Here is a 15,942-nt window from a genome sequence, read left to right on the forward strand (position 1 = left end):
CCTGCTGTGCATCTGAGGGTATTTTTGGCCCTGAAAACTGTATGTTACTTAATTTCAACTAATCATTTAGATAGGTAAATCATTACAGTAAAAAATTCAGACAGGCATTTTAACCTTGACATTTCAAACTAGACTGAATATATGAACAGAGAAACCACTGAGTGGAAAGAAACCAAACCATGACAAACATCTACTAATATGAAAGACATGGCATCTTAAACAGAATTAGAAAAATCCTGATAGATCATCAAGTGTTAAACACTGCATAATTTCTGTAATGCTGAACAACGGGAGTGTTTTCAATTTACATAGCTTGTTGTGCTCAAAATCCTCAATGCTGACACAGAATATACCCCACACAAGGCTAAGGTCTGCTTTCTGTTCTTATTTCCACTGCTGACTGGTTGTCAAGTCACTTAAGATCTCTTTGCTGTGGTTTGTACATGACTAAATGTGGAACAATCACTTTTATCTGCCTCATCTGGGTATTTGAGATTTGATTAATGTGCTTTGAGGACAACAGATGAAAGTCACTGTAGAAATATATATCGGATTACTTTTACTCCGCATAAACATTAAATTAAAATTAAAATTAGAATCCTCATACCCAAGCTGTACATCTATAATCTCCTCTAGGAAAGTTATGCTTAAAACCCAAAAGGCAGAGAAAAGGAAAATCTTCAGCATGCTTGTTCTTGACTGGGTGTTCCTGACATTTCGACAGGGGTGTTGCCAAGGCCTGGGGCCAGGCTTACTTCGGAGAAGGCTCCGGCCCCGTGCTGCTGGATGAAGTGCAGTGCACGGGAAATGAACTGTCCATAGAGCAGTGTCCAAAAAGCTCCTGGCGAGAACACAACTGTGCCCACAAAGAAGACGCCGGCGTTTCCTGCACGCCTCTCACAGGTACTTCAATTACCAAAAATCACACAGAAAAGCAGGGACAAATGCAGAGTTCACAGCTCTGGAAAGAGAACCTTTAAAGTGTGCAGATGCACAAAACCCCACAGGAATTAACTGTTCTGGCAGTATCACAATGAACCAGCTGTTGGCTACGGATAACAGGTATAGAAAATCTCATTATTCAAAATAAGGCCCTGGTTCCTCAGTAATGTGCCAACTGCCACTTACTCTGTGGGGCATTGCCTCAGCTGGGTATCACATCTGCCAGTGGCAGTAAGCCCGTCAGCATGGAACCAGGGACATAACAGGATACAAAGAAAAAGATAAGGTGTGCATCAGTGAAACTGTGTAATCTGAGCCCACTCCTGCGGACCTGGCGTGTAATAAGGGCCTGGGGGATCGATATCTTGTGCTATTCCTTGTGCACTTAGGCAGTTACATTAAGCAGCCCTTCGCAGCTGAGCGGGTGCATTGTGGCATCCCTGTCATCTCCTCGAACCACACGCAGGGATCAGCACTAAATGCAGGAGTCTCGTTTTGGCTCGGATGCAGTAAACCTGATGTTATTGATTTTGGTTTGGAACAATAACTGGGCCTAAGAAAAACTGATTCCTGTTTTTGTTTTTCCTCGCTCGCTAACGACACAGATGGTGCACTAAGACTCACAAGTGGGAAAGGCAGTCACGAGGGACGCCTGGAGGTCTATCACAGTGGGCAGTGGGGCACCGTCTGCGATGATGGGTGGACAGAGCTGAACACGCAGGTGGTTTGCCGGCAGCTGGGATTTAAGTAAGATTACTTGATATTGGATATCTGGCTCCGTGACTTGACAATGATGACAAACATTTACATGAACCCTACATGGACCCTACTCAGGAGGGTCTTGTTTTTTAATGTTAGCTGAGTGCTACATAGAAACTACTGAGTTAAAATCCACTAAAGCCTGCTTCCCACAGTGTTAAAGAGGTATTTATGGCCTCAGTTTAGGTAGGAAAAAAACCTTCAACAGATAATGTAATTCAGCAGCATTTATGCACCAAGTTCCTTCCAGTCATCTTTCTGGCTGAGGTCAATGCATATGCTGTAGAGAAAAACCGATTTTGTATTCTATTTTGCCTATAAAAGTTAGATTCCTCTAAAGCTTTGCCTGCCATACAGTCATTAAAAATTACAGATATTTTCAAGGTGTAAATCCTTCTGCACTACCTTATTAAAACCCATAGCCTAGCCCTGGAACACTGTTATGTATTGTAAAGCCTGTTTTAGAAAGATCCCATTAGAGCTTGATGAATTCACTCTTCACTACTTTTCCTACTGACTGTGGCTACAAAGATGCACTCTCACTAGGTGACTGTTGTCTTGCCTTCAGATAGTAACAGCTCACATTCAAAAAAGGATTTTGTCTCATTTTCTCCAGACTGTGACATTTAAATGTATCTATAATACTAAGAACATGCTATAACTCAAAGTCAGTGCGAGCCATATGCTTGGCTGAAGAGAGGCCTTAATCAAAGGTATTACATTCTTAAGTTTCTACCAATGCAATAGTCATTCCTTAAAAAAAACATTACCAAAGAGGGGGCATGTGGTGCTCTCCTTGAATTTAATGCTAACTGAACGTGCTCTGTCATAGTTAACACTGTTTACAGTTAATGCTTGTGAAACCTTTATTTCTTCAGGAGTAACTAATTTCCTTTCTAGTGCTGAAGCACCACAAGTCCTCTGCTGAGTGTGGACCAAAACATTGCGTCTGTGTTGTGCAGGTATGGCAAAAGTGCAGGTCTGGAAAAAGAGAGCTCCTCAGAAGGGAGCTCTGGGCCCATCTGGCTGGATGATGTCAGCTGCTCCGGGAAGGAGACAAACCTTCTGCAGTGTTCACGGGGGCAGTGGGGAAAGCACGACTGCAACCATCAGGAGGATGTCAGGCTCATCTGCCATCCAGATAACGACAGCCACAAGCTCTCACTTGGTAAGGCAGCTCTTTAGTGAAACTGTGGTATGAGTTTTGCTGGATACAGATCCCAGCAAAGTACAGGACACTTAAGGGTGCTCAAAGTCCTAGTATTTGTCAGATGTGTGCAGAGAAGGAACAGGAAGGGAAAATCCTCACTATTCTCATGAAGATCACAGGAAGTAATCCAGCTTTGTTTAGAGGAACATAAGCAGCCAGAACATTAAAGCTCAACACAGATTTGCATGGCAAATTTCAGAGATGCTGTTCTCTCAGTCTTCACGAGATTTTAGACCTATCCTGCACTTCCTGATGGTATAACTAAGTTTACTCAGCAGTCTCCAGCCTCCAAGTAACTTTCTCCTGATGTCAAAAGTTGGAGACATACTTGAGCACTATTACTATTATAGTAGTGTTACTATTGCCTACCATTTACATTGTGTCTGGGTGAATGGGCCCCACTTGCTGACCAGAACAGAATGATACTGCACACACAGATAAAAGAGTCAGTTCCAATGTCAAAAGCCTAGAAACTTGTATGAAAATAAAAAGAATAAAAAGACTGATAAGAAATGATAGAAAAATACCAGTTACGTAGTGACGTTGTATATATACAAAATATACAAATATATACAAATAAATTCCAAAGATTCCTATGTAGATAATTAAACAATCATTCTGGCTATCAGATATGCACAGCAGAAACTACAGGGGAACAATGGGTTGCTCAGCGGTTCTGAAAAAGTTTAATTTTTACAATTTGCTACATGAAGTTTGTAGCTTGTCAGTATGTTGCCTTTTAGAAAATTGTTGCCAATATTATTTAGTTTACCCCAGAATATTTTAGTTGATTTTGAAACCAGAATGATAACTAGTGGAGTTAGATTCCCAGCTTCTGCTGAAATGTAGTGGAACTGTGTGCCTGGGTGCCTGAAGTTCTCTGGAAATCACAGACTGAAGGTCTATCCCACAAACCATGACACGGATTTACTGCACGATGTTGCTACCTGTTATAACAACAGTCAGCACTTCCACATGTACTTTTGTAGTCTCTCCCTCTTTATAGCCTTTAGACCTCTCACATAATGCTTTATGTTGCAGTACAGTTCCATTAAGTGTAGATGATGTCAAATCATATTTGGTGGAAAGAATTTTCTCAACCCCAAAATAACAGGAATTCAAATCATGACTGATGTCTTTACAGATGCAAACCATCTGTGCTGCCTTGCTCAAATTCCTATAAAATATAATCTCAGTTGAAGGAGGTCTGGTTCAGTTAAATACATCCATATGGGAACATTCTCACATCCCCCATTACCAGACTGTTATATTAATTTTGTGCTCATAAATATATATATATTCTAAGCCACAAGGAGATAACAATAAAGTATTATTAATATCCCATGACTCTACGTGGTTAAGAGAAGTATAATTTTTACCTGAATTTTTATTCTTCCAGACTAACATCAGCTCAACAAAAAAATAAGACAGTTTATCCCTCATTTCCTAGATTTCTGATTGGAAAGTGGACAAAGACTCTCTTGTTACCATTTACTTCCTAGCATTTGAAAAAGCATTTTTTTCCCTGTAGGGAAGAATTCAGTGGAAAAATATGAGAAATTAGTAGATGATTTGACTTGAGGAAATACAGATATTGAGGAACACTGAAAATGAGGTAAATACACTACAATAATTTGTTTAGTATGTAAGATCATGACAGTGTAGGTAAACAGGTTGGTGAAGTTAATTCATGGAACTGCCCAGACAGTATGAACTCCAGTAGAAACAATATGCTTTTAAATTACATGTAAAGCAAACAGACTTTGTTTTCAAATATTTCCTCTTTTAATTAATGAATTAGGCCATATTTAACCAGTGCTGATTCAAAGTCTGGATTAATCTGAATTAAAAATCAAATGCAAATGTCTCAAAACACTGCTTTGTTTAAGAGCACCATTAAGTAATTTCTCATCCTTACAGATTTAGAGATTAGGAACAGGATAGAAGAATGGGGAACAGGCTTTTCAATTATTCTAAAAAGCAACTCTCGTGTGTATTAAAGATTATAAAGTATGGCATATAAAAAGATTTAGAGGGTGATTCTCACTTAAATGTTATAAAGAGGCCTCAGAGGAATTCATAGCTGTTTTAAGGCTACTTGTGTGGCTTGCATGCTGTAAAGGAACTGTAACGTGAGAGTTAAATATGTACTTTGCCTAATGATTCAAAATGTAACTACAGGCCAAGCAATGAACAAACCGTGATTAATTAACTCTGACTAATCCACAGAAGTGAGACTTCCTATTACGAACATATCTGAATTAGCAACAAATTTAAATTTCTAGAAAAGTAATCAGACATTAGTGTAGAATACCATGCTGCAGAACAGCATGTGTAACGATAAGGAATGGCTGAAGTTTAACACAATACTGCACTTTTTGTGCTGAGACAGTGGTTAAGAGGAGCAGCAGCACCCAGCCTGAGAATGGATTCATGAACTGAGGGACAGTTAAACTCACTCATAAAGTTTCTATATGGAAAAGCTGTCCAGCTTGTACAGGTATCATATCAAAGTATCTTGGGTGTTTTCTACCTTCACTTGGGGAATTGTTTTGTGCCCACTGGGGTCCATTTCTGAGCTATATGTATGAAATAAAGGAACCAGATGAATTCTGATGTTTAAAGTACAGTAGTATTTGATATTTGTCTTGCACTTTGGACAAACTGCTTCCTTTTGTCAGCCAGGAAAAATGCCTGCTTTAACAGCTGATTTTGGGCTTGTTTCACATAAACATCAGTTGACCTCTTGTACTGGACTTAATGAAAATGACTTGAAGTACTTCTTGCTTCTATTCTTGTGAGCTGACAGCAGTAATTTATTCCCAGGTCCTCCCATCAGGCTGATGGATGGTGAGAATAAGAAGGAAGGACGTGTGGAGATTTTTATCAATGGCCAGTGGGGCACGATTTGTGATGATGGATGGTCTGATAAGGATGCAGCTGTAGTCTGCCGACAGCTTGGCTACAAGTAAGAAAAAACTCATTAAGCTGTTTCTCAAGTGATCTGTTTGCTGTATCTACAAATGTTAAGTTTCTGCAACTAAATATCACAGGCATGCCTGGTAAGGTAATTTATGCCTTTTAAAACTTGTCAATCTGCCATTTGTTTAGAAAAATATATTTATACTATTTGTATAAAAAGTAGTAAGGTTGTGTCTTCAAAAGGAATATTCATTACATACCAGAATTGGGAATAGGAATTTTAGCATTCAAAGGCATATCACAGTTGGTCTGGCAACAGAAATGCTAGTTATTAAATATTTTTTGTTGGATATTAAATATTCCAAATTACTAAGCTATAAATACTTTTATTTGTCACATTTGTTTCAAAAAGCTCTTGATCTGTTTTCACTGAGAGGTATTACTCTGCATATTGTTAATATTTATCTTTTGTGAACCTTAATGATGACTTTGAAGTCCTTATAGTGTCCAACATAACTGTTAACATTTTTAATGAAATACAGCAACAGGTCAGTGTCCACTGTCACAAGGTGTCAATATGATGTCTGCAGATTCCAGGCACACCAGTGACTGAATTCCTAGTTTCATGGGTTTTTCCCCCTCATTTACTGATCTGACTTAATGTAGCTTGGAGATTTGATAAAACTGTTTATACAAAGGATTATGGCTTTGGCTTGCATGACAGTGATTTGAATAAGCTTCATTTAATACAGGAATAGATCTGACAGACAAACCCACCCTCTAATTAAAACCACTGCTATGTAGGTGTCACTTTTGAAATAAAGCACTCAATCAGGCTTACATTCGCTCATCAGCAGTTTTTTTCTGGATGCCCAAGAGCAGTAAAAATATAACAACTATAGGGCAGATATATAAATAGCAGAATTAATGAGACTTGAAAATCGTCCAGAACACCAATGAAATACAGCAGGAAATTAGTGCAATGTCTTCTCTGAGTGTATTCCTAAGGAAATCTGAGCTGAAGAGATACAAATTGTGTTAACTCTTTGCTGTATCTAACAATGTGAAGCTGGTGCAACCGAGTATCATCAAATTATATCTGAACACATTATATATGCCTTTTAAAAACTCTCTGGTATTCATTTAGTGAAGTGTATTTGAAAGCAGTAGTAGACTATGGCTTTAAAACTACAAAACAACTTACAAGTCATCTCTCGTACAAGTTATTTAACTTGTAATTTCTATGATAGTTGGCCATCTATAATAATTCACTGGATTTCCTGATTAACAACATTATAAATGATGTTAATACTGCATGTGAAGAGCTCAGCATGGTATTGTGCATGGCCTTGTGTCTGAGAAAAGTGAGAAGGTAAGACCTGAAGCCACTCTTCTCTCTAGGGACAGATCTGAGCAGGCAAAAGGTATCTCTGATGGTCAGCAGTGCATGAACAGCTGGCTTGGAAAGCAGCAATGAAGGGACACACGTGTTTGTTAAGGGTGGACTAAAGCTAGCTGTAAGAGCACGTTCCAGTGCATTAACAAACACACTGACTTAACACGTGTACCTTTAGAGATCTCCCAATTATATCATTTTCTCTATTAAGCTGCACTCCCTGTTCTAGAACATCCTGATTTGTACATTTGTTTCCTGGTAGATGTTCTATTTAAACAGCGGGGGTTGGTTTGGGGTTTTTTGTGGCGTTTTTGGTTGGCTGGTTGGTTTTGGTTGAGTGGGTATGAACATACCTTCCCTGGGAATTATCAGCAAACTGAGAGATTATTGATGCACGGTAAGAGATAGGCTGCTCTCAAATAAAGCTAGGAAGAAGGATGTAGTGCCCTTATTAAGCAACTGGTAAGATTCTGCAGAGACAATTCTATACTAAACTGCAATAAATACTTCTGAAGGAAAGGCTAAGAATACTGTGGAGATTCACAATGAGGTAGTTTTCAATATCCTGAGGAACTTCAGAGCAATGCCCTAAAGCAGAAACTTTGTTATTTGACACAGAGATACCAAAACCAGGCAAGAATTTACAGCGAGTGCCTGCTCTATCTCACTATTTTGTAATAGCACACAAGGACACATCAGCTGCCCACAGGTATCGGAGAGATGGACTTACTTTATTTTCGTTGTTAGCTGTAATCAGTGTCACTCACAAAAGAAAAACATTTGCTTGTGACAAGTTAAATCATATTAAACTCATTAGGCAAAGACTGTCCTATACTGGTTCCAACGGCAGTTAAGGCTTTGGATTATCTGGTAAATACATCCCAGGCATGGAAATTAAAAATGTGTAAGGACAGTTGACCTTGTGGTATCGTCTGTCATATCTTTTACATGCTTCTCTTTCCTGTTTTTTTGTGTTGTTTTTTTTTTTTTTTTTACAATTCATGCATTCTAACCAACATTCCCTAAATAGAAATCCTGCCCACCTACCCTTCAGTACATAGGAAAAAAATTCAAAAAGTCAAGGCTATTGAAGTGCAAGTTTGAAAAGGGAGGAAGCTTGTAGGTATTACTTGTAGGTATTACTTGTAGGTATTACTATTTCATATTTCATTTATCTGGATGTGGCAATGGAGAGCTGGACTTGTTTTGATCCAGCCACACTTCTTGTACGACAAAGCCTTGAAAATGGTAAGACAAATCAGAATTCCTCCCCAACACACAATCCCCAGCTAATGAAGGGACACAGACCCTTTATGCCATTCTCACTTATCTTCTCCAACACTGCAGGTATTAAAGAGGTGTAAAAAGAGGTGTAATACATTTTCATTGTCAAATTCTTTCTCTGCTCCAGCATTTCATCATACCTGCAGTTACCCTTCTGCATACATAGAAGCAGTCCTTTACAATATACGATTATCCCTTAAAATGGAAACCTGTGGAATTCCATATATATTGTTATCCCAATACAATATCAGTAAATTGCTCTTAACCGATAGGTAAACTTGTAGTTCAGGCACACCTAGAGGTGGCTGTGGCTCCTGCCCCACTTCACTATATAGCTGGTTGGGTGGTTTCCCACCTGTAATTATTTCTGATTCTTAAACCACATATAACAAAATATCAATTTATAAATTAAGATGCATTTTATCCTAAGCATTTAGCAGTAATAACCTTTCACAAAAGTTACCAAATGGGATGCTTAAATGCCACACAAGCACTAAGCACTGGGTTCCTCCCAGGAAAAGGTGGGTGTCGATACTGAACTAGGTTCAGTCTTGCTCCAACTACATGACATTTTTAGAACTCAGCTGTGGAGTGCACTTTAAAAATGACATGATAATGAAATATATTGATAACTATTAACAACTAACAGATCTGTAAATTGTAGCTCCTACCACACTGCACTATTGTATTCAACTGGCTACTGTACACTACTGTTTCCAACTGGCCCATCTTTCTGAGGGAATCAGACCTGAACAAATTATTTTTAGCATTCACAGATGCTGATTTTATATGAGGATTAAAGAGATTATGAAAAAGCAGCTTTCACATATTTTGCTTTATAGCAAAATGTAATGCTGTTACAATGTAAAATACTTCGCACAGTGCCTTCTAACTAGATACATAAAAGCACTTTTTAAACATTAATGAACTGTAGCAATTTTGTTATTTTTTCCCCTACATACCAGAAGAACAGAGGCAATGAGAAGGTGGTTTTAACAAGTGAATCAGTGACAGGACTTGGAATAAAACCTCGATGCCTTTCGCTACTCACTCAGAAACATTTGAATAAAATGCAGACTAATGCCTCAAAATGCTTAATAAGAAAAAATATGCTCTGTTTGCAGAGGTGCAGCTAGAGCAAGGACAATGGCCTATTTTGGTGAGGGCAAAGGCCCCATCCATGTGGATAACGTGAAGTGTACAGGCAATGAGAGATCCCTGGCAGACTGCATCAAGCAGGACATTGGGACGCACAACTGCCGGCACAGTGAGGACGCGGGTGTGATCTGTGACCACCTCAGCAAGAAGGCCCCTGGCAACAGCAATAAAGGTGAAGCCCTGCTGGGAGGGGCAGCCCAAGGCTGGGTGGGGAACTGTCAGGGTAGGAAGAGACCGACTACACAATCCCACCTCTCGGAGGAAACAGTTCTATCTGAAAGAATTCCAGAAACGAAAGGGTGGGAATCCTGTGAGGTAGGCCAGGCTCTGCTTCCGCTAACAGGAAGTAAGGAAAAACACTATAAAATCCTGCACTTGAGAAACAAATGTGTAAATGAACACAGTCAAAAGATTGGAGCTAAAAAGACTTTTTCAGTGTATTTTCCTCAAGCAAAATGTGGTATTTAAAAACTACCATGAAACACAGAATAAGTTCAGCCTTTGTGTTTGGGGTTTTGTTTTTTTTAGTTAACTCTCACTGAAGATTGGCTACTTTTCATGCTGAGTTTAATGCTCTCTATACCCTTTCTGGTTTAGATTCTCTTGCCTCTGTTTGTGGACTGAGGTTACTACATCGCCGACAAAAGCGAATAATTGGTGGGAAAAATTCTTTACGGTAAATAACTGGTAAAGACAAGTAATTTTGAATATAAATCTTCTAAGACATGCATTTTACCATAAGTGGTTTGCCTAATTTACAACTTTATTGTAGGTTTGCTTTCTTTTCTTTTGGCTTGTCATGAGGTAGAAGCAGAAATATACTCAAAGCAAATTTGGCATGAAATTAAAAAGTATTTATTGATAGATACTTGCAGCATTATTTGAAAATCTGTAGATGCTTATGGGTTTAGTCCTTGAATGGGTTATATTTTTAACTTAAAAATAATTACTTTACATTTATCAAGTAAAAGGATGTGAGCTATACAAAGAGAGCTATGAATATAGTACAAGGTTTTACACTGAAAAAAAGGCTTGGGTATGATTCACTGCTAAGACTTGATTTTCCTCTACAAAATAAGCCTTGATGATGACATAGCTATAAACCCAGGAAGTACAGGCTTTATTTTCTTAACAGTTGTGAGTAACCTCAAAAAATACATATTCATACAATATCACAAAAGGCATTGCAAAAAATCCACTTATAGTGTCATTACATCTCACTGTACAACCTAATTCAAAGGACATGCACAGCACCAATTAATCTCTTTCAAAAAAGACACTTCCTAAGTGGAGGAGCTTCAAAGGACAGTAGCAATAGGGAGCCCAGAAAAATATTTAAATGCATTCAGACAGAGCAAAGTAGGATGACTTACCTTAGTAAAGAGACAAATGAGGGTAAGAGAAAAAGATTGAGAATTCTTATCTCAGAATATGTGCACTAAGGACAGTGGATGAAACAAAATGGTGACAAATAATGTACTGCACCATTCAGTCAGGACAAGCAAGCTGATCTCACAATAAATCAGTACAGGGATGTTAGATGTAGCAAAAATGTGACAGAAATCCAGTAGTGCACTTAGAAATGCTTCAAAGTCAAGAAAAGGAACGTCCAAACAGTATCAGAAAAGAACTCATTGTCACAAGAAGTCATTAAGACAAAGAAATTGAAGCAAGTTTGAAAAGGAACTGGATACCCCATTTAAGAAAAACCTATTAAATCCAATCTTCCAAAAATAAAAAACGTCTAAATTGTTTTATTCTTTATGGGAAGCAAATTCCTCCACCTTACTTTAAAACATTTGGCACTTGCAATTCCCAGATAGGATGATGGACTAGATGGTCCCTGGCAGCTCTTGCCATCCAGCATACCTGTTCAAGCTGACAGGAGTCAAAAAACACCTAAGACTACCTGTTGCTTACTCTTGGATGCTGCTGCTGCTTACAGGTGCATCTCTCTCCCACTCCCTTCCCTGACTGCTAATCTATTAAACAAGCAAAGAAGCAGCCACCCTGGTTTCACATGCCTGAAAATATGGCAGATCTACTACATAAAACAAGATTATCACAGGCTGAAAAAAGGTGCTAATCTACTACTTGAGGTTTCTGCAGTTGCTTTAGACCTCTTAGTTTGCCAGCTTCCTTTTTCACACAGACAGGAACGGATGCTGGGTTCAGCTTTTCAAGAAATTCCCCTCTTTCCCCTCTGCAGTTGACAGGAAATTTCTGGTTTGTTGACTTGGATGGTATTTGGCGAGGAACCCGTAGAATGTATTTTTGGCAGAATGAATGCAATCTGAGAAGGGAAAATTCAAATAACTGAGCGTGGGAGGAAGCACTCAGAGTGCTGGATGCCCAAATGATCTGTAAAGTAATCCGGACCATTGTTAAATGGAATTCTGACTGCTGCAGGAATATAAAGATATTCTCCACTGTTAAGAAACACCACTGTTTGCAAGACATGCCAGTCAAAGAAAGTAACCAGGCTCTGGATTCAAGGTTAATCCCAGTGCTGTGCCCTGAACACCGTGTCTCTCCCCCTCTGCAGGGGCGGCTGGCCGTGGCAGGTGGCACTGCGACTGAAATCCTCTCACGGTGATGGGAGACTCCTGTGTGGGGCTACTCTGATCAGCAGCTGCTGGGTGCTCACTGCTGCACACTGCTTCAAAAGGTGGGTCTCCCTGCAACAGTGCAGTTGTTCTGGGTATAGGCAAAAGCATTCCAGTTCCAGCCCACAGAAAACTGTTCCAAGGGTTGGCCTTTTGGTTTTAAAAAACCTACCAACCAACCTCCCTTCCCTCAATACAAAACCAAACAAAACACCCTACTACATTGGAATTATTCTGGGTGTTATCACTCGTGTGATTTATATTCACGACTTCAGCATTTTCATGAAAAAATGTTAACACTTCTGACATTTTAACCTTCTGTTCCAACAAAACCGCAGCTTGTGGCTTTCAGGTTATAGTGTAGACAACAGAGAAAACACCAAACACAGGGACTGTAGTATTTCAGATTAATTTTGGTAATGACAGATATTGGCAGTGATAGACATTTTTACTGTAACACAGCAGGAGTTCATTGCTGATGAAGTTGCTGAAGTATAAAAGCATCAACTTGCACAAGAAGGAAGCTGGTCTAGTATTGTAAGCTTTCAACAGTGATTATTTCACTGGAATGGGTTAGAAAGCAAGCATAGAACAGCACTGCAATTTTGAGGGTATTTGCTTGATTTTGCTCAAGTGGGCTGCAAATGTTTTAAATTTGGACTTTGAGTATTTCCTTTCACTCTCTAGTAACTCAAATGAAGAGTCAGATATACTTTTACTCGAATGCAGAATGTTACCTTTGCCCAGCACCAGATGCACATCTTTTCATTTTTGTGTTCCCTGAAATCATGAAGGACTTTTCCTGGTAATATTTCAAGCTGAAATGGTCAAGCTCAGTAACATTTCTGCTACTTCCAACTGATGTTCCAGTTGTTTCTGTGGAACTATGAAAGCGTTTCAGTTCCTTTCATGAAAATTCAGAGACAATGGCCTCCTATGGTCCTGTTCATCATCTCCCTAGTGATTACCAAGGATGACACGAAAGCTTTTGAAAAAGCCTTTGATTAGAGGCTTGAAAACGGAATGTGCTGCCAAGGAATGCCCATTTTGGATACTTTGCTGAACACATCCACATCATGGGACAACAGCATGACTGGAGCAAAATACACTGGGATACTTCCAGATGGGCACAGCCACTCAAGGGTCTGCTACAGGCTACCCTAAAACTGTTACACGTGGCCTCAGTGACCAAAGTATTGTTTGGCCCCATATGCTGCATTAAAACTGCAATTAGCCCTAAGCTTGCAGCTCCAACAGCCTGTGGATGCACTACTGTTCACTGTAAAAGAGAGAAGGAGCCTTTAGCTCTGAGCTGTCATTGAACAGCCAGGGCTTAACTTCCCAATGAGCTCAGAGTGATTTTAAGGGGATAGGTTTCCAAGAGCTATCTATAGATCAAGCGCCTTCTTCACATATTTTCCGCAGGCAGACAAGAGAAAGGCCAGTATACCATTTCTCACATCCCGGAAATTGGAACACTGCTTAGGTAACCAAAGGGGGCTCATCTGTACTAGGCATAAAAATTAAACACAGAATTGTTCACAAGTAGTATAGTGGTTTCTGTAATTTCACAGACATAATTTAAGATCAAAAGTGGTTTGAAGCTATTTTTCATTTTATAACTCACTCATCTTATTATAAGTTTTGTTCAGAGTGATTCTGACACCCATGGGGAATTTGAAGGTCTATACATTAAAAAAATATTACTTTGGATAATTATAAATATGAGGCATAGAAAAAAACCCCTTCATTTATCCTGTATAGAAGTTCATGTTCAGATGAACAGATGTTTGTTCACAGCCTACAGCTCTCTCCTTAGAAGCCTACAAGTGAAATGTTGCTCATGGAAGACCTGAAGATCTGCAGAATAGACAAAGCAAGCTTTTCAGTCAACCAGGAATGCAACCCACAACTAGAAGAAATATTCAGTGGTACAGCTATATATTGTGCAGTGAACTGTAATGTTCCTGCTTTGTCTGCTGCTCCTCAAGCAAGCTTTAGCAAGCTATGGAGACCAGCACATTGCTGGAGGGTATAAAACGAACAGGTACAGGTTAGAAGGTGATGGAACACTGTGGGGTATTTTCTGCAAAAGTATTAGAAATTTCCTGTTGAAGGCTATTCAGGATAATTCAAAGGAAAAATACTTCTGTTAGCTTAGCCAGATTTTAAAATAAATACATGTACCCAACAGTACTCCCTTGTTTGAATTTTACCAAGGGCTGTGTGTTGTGTAACACAAAAATCTCCAAAGGCATGCACAGTAATAATTTCTAATGCATTTACCATTTAGTCTATAATGTGAAAGAAACTGGGATCATATGAAATGAAAAACAAGTCTAAGGTTTACAGGCCTTCTGTCACTTTGACAATAGGTGTTGTGATGCATATATGCTTTGTCTTCCTTACTATAATTTCAGTTGATGTAAGAGGTTTTTATCAAGTTATCTAAGCCTCCAGAATTTCTCAACCAACCTACAAAGCAGGCCTGAACATTGTTTTCACTTCAATAATTATTTGGACCATCACAATGATGTTAGCACTCAGTTTTTCATTGTAATTACTGGCAGTTCGTGTTACCCTATCTAAATACATTTATAATGCACACCTTGCACCTTTGAAATCAGTGTCAGTCATGGCAGATGGTCATAAGAAACTTGCCTGTGAAAATATACAAAAAGGAACAGAGCCCAATCTGAAAATTCAGAAGATTTTTGTATTTGTATTTGTACTTGAATGTCAATCCAAACACCTCAGAGAGCATTTTTGCTCTTTAAAAACATCTCTTGGTATCATTACTTATATGAATAATAGAGGCCCTGATGAAATCTGTTTGCCTGCTTAGGACCTGACTTTGCATGAGCCAGACCTATTTGTTTTCACCTCAATCTCAGGTATGGCAACAACACTCGGAATTACGCTGTGCGAGTCGGAGACTATCACACCCTGGTACCAGAGGAGTACGAGGAAGAAATTGGAGTGCAACAGATTGTGATGCATAAAGAGTACAGGCCTGACAGCAGCGACTACGACATTGCCTTGGTGAGGCTACAGGGCCCAGAGGAACAGTGTGCCAGGTTCAGCACCCACGTCTTACCTGCCTGTTTGCCATTAAGGAGAGAGAGACCACAGAAAACTGCTCCCAACTGTTATATCACTGGATGGGGGGACACAGGTAAAAATGTTTTAATGATTTCCATGTGCCAATCATGCTATCTGAGGCTGCTTTAAAAAAAAATAAATCTCAGAGACTTAAAATAAGAAAATGCTCAAAATCAAACAATTGCACTGTTTTTGCATAGGGGAATACTTTCTCTCCTGATCCTTAACCAGGAATGACAACATTTTATTGACTGAATTTAGTTTGTGTTTGAAAAGCAGCCATTAACCATGTCACTCTAAATCAGAGACCCTGTCAGTAAAACGGCCTCATTTAGACTGACAAGCCCAAATAAAAAGCTTATTTGTCGCCAGGCGCACCCTGTGCAGCAGAGTATCACTCCCTGCCTCAGTACAGAACTAACAGCTCCAACACAGTTAGGGTTTTAAAGGTAAGGACCATGCATGTTTTAATTTTGGAAAGGTTATTTAAGTTACACTGCTTCAATAGAAAAAGGGACAGAAAATATAGATGAAATAGAATTTCAAGTGACATTTTAGTCTCC

General features: G+C 39.1%; 1 protein-coding gene across 1 annotated transcript in view; it reads left to right on the forward strand.

Moving 5' to 3' along the window:
* Nucleotides 1–15,942, forward strand: part of PRSS12 (serine protease 12) — a 31,679-nt gene that overhangs the window by 14,266 nt on the left and 1,471 nt on the right. Inside the window, exons 5-12 of the mRNA XM_029964050.1 lie at nt 725–903; nt 1,548–1,689; nt 2,664–2,869; nt 5,738–5,879; nt 9,638–9,843; nt 10,269–10,347; nt 12,217–12,339; nt 15,172–15,452. Coding sequence (XP_029819910.1) covers nt 725–903; nt 1,548–1,689; nt 2,664–2,869; nt 5,738–5,879; nt 9,638–9,843; nt 10,269–10,347; nt 12,217–12,339; nt 15,172–15,452 — 1,358 coding nt within the window. The remainder of the gene's footprint in view (nt 1–724; nt 904–1,547; nt 1,690–2,663; nt 2,870–5,737; nt 5,880–9,637; nt 9,844–10,268; nt 10,348–12,216; nt 12,340–15,171; nt 15,453–15,942) is intronic.

The sequence above is a fragment of the Manacus vitellinus genome, unplaced genomic scaffold, assembly GCF_001715985.3.
Source record: "Manacus vitellinus isolate BGI_N305 unplaced genomic scaffold, ASM171598v3 scaffold_69_pilon, whole genome shotgun sequence".
Taxonomy (NCBI): Eukaryota; Metazoa; Chordata; class Aves; order Passeriformes; family Pipridae; genus Manacus; species Manacus vitellinus.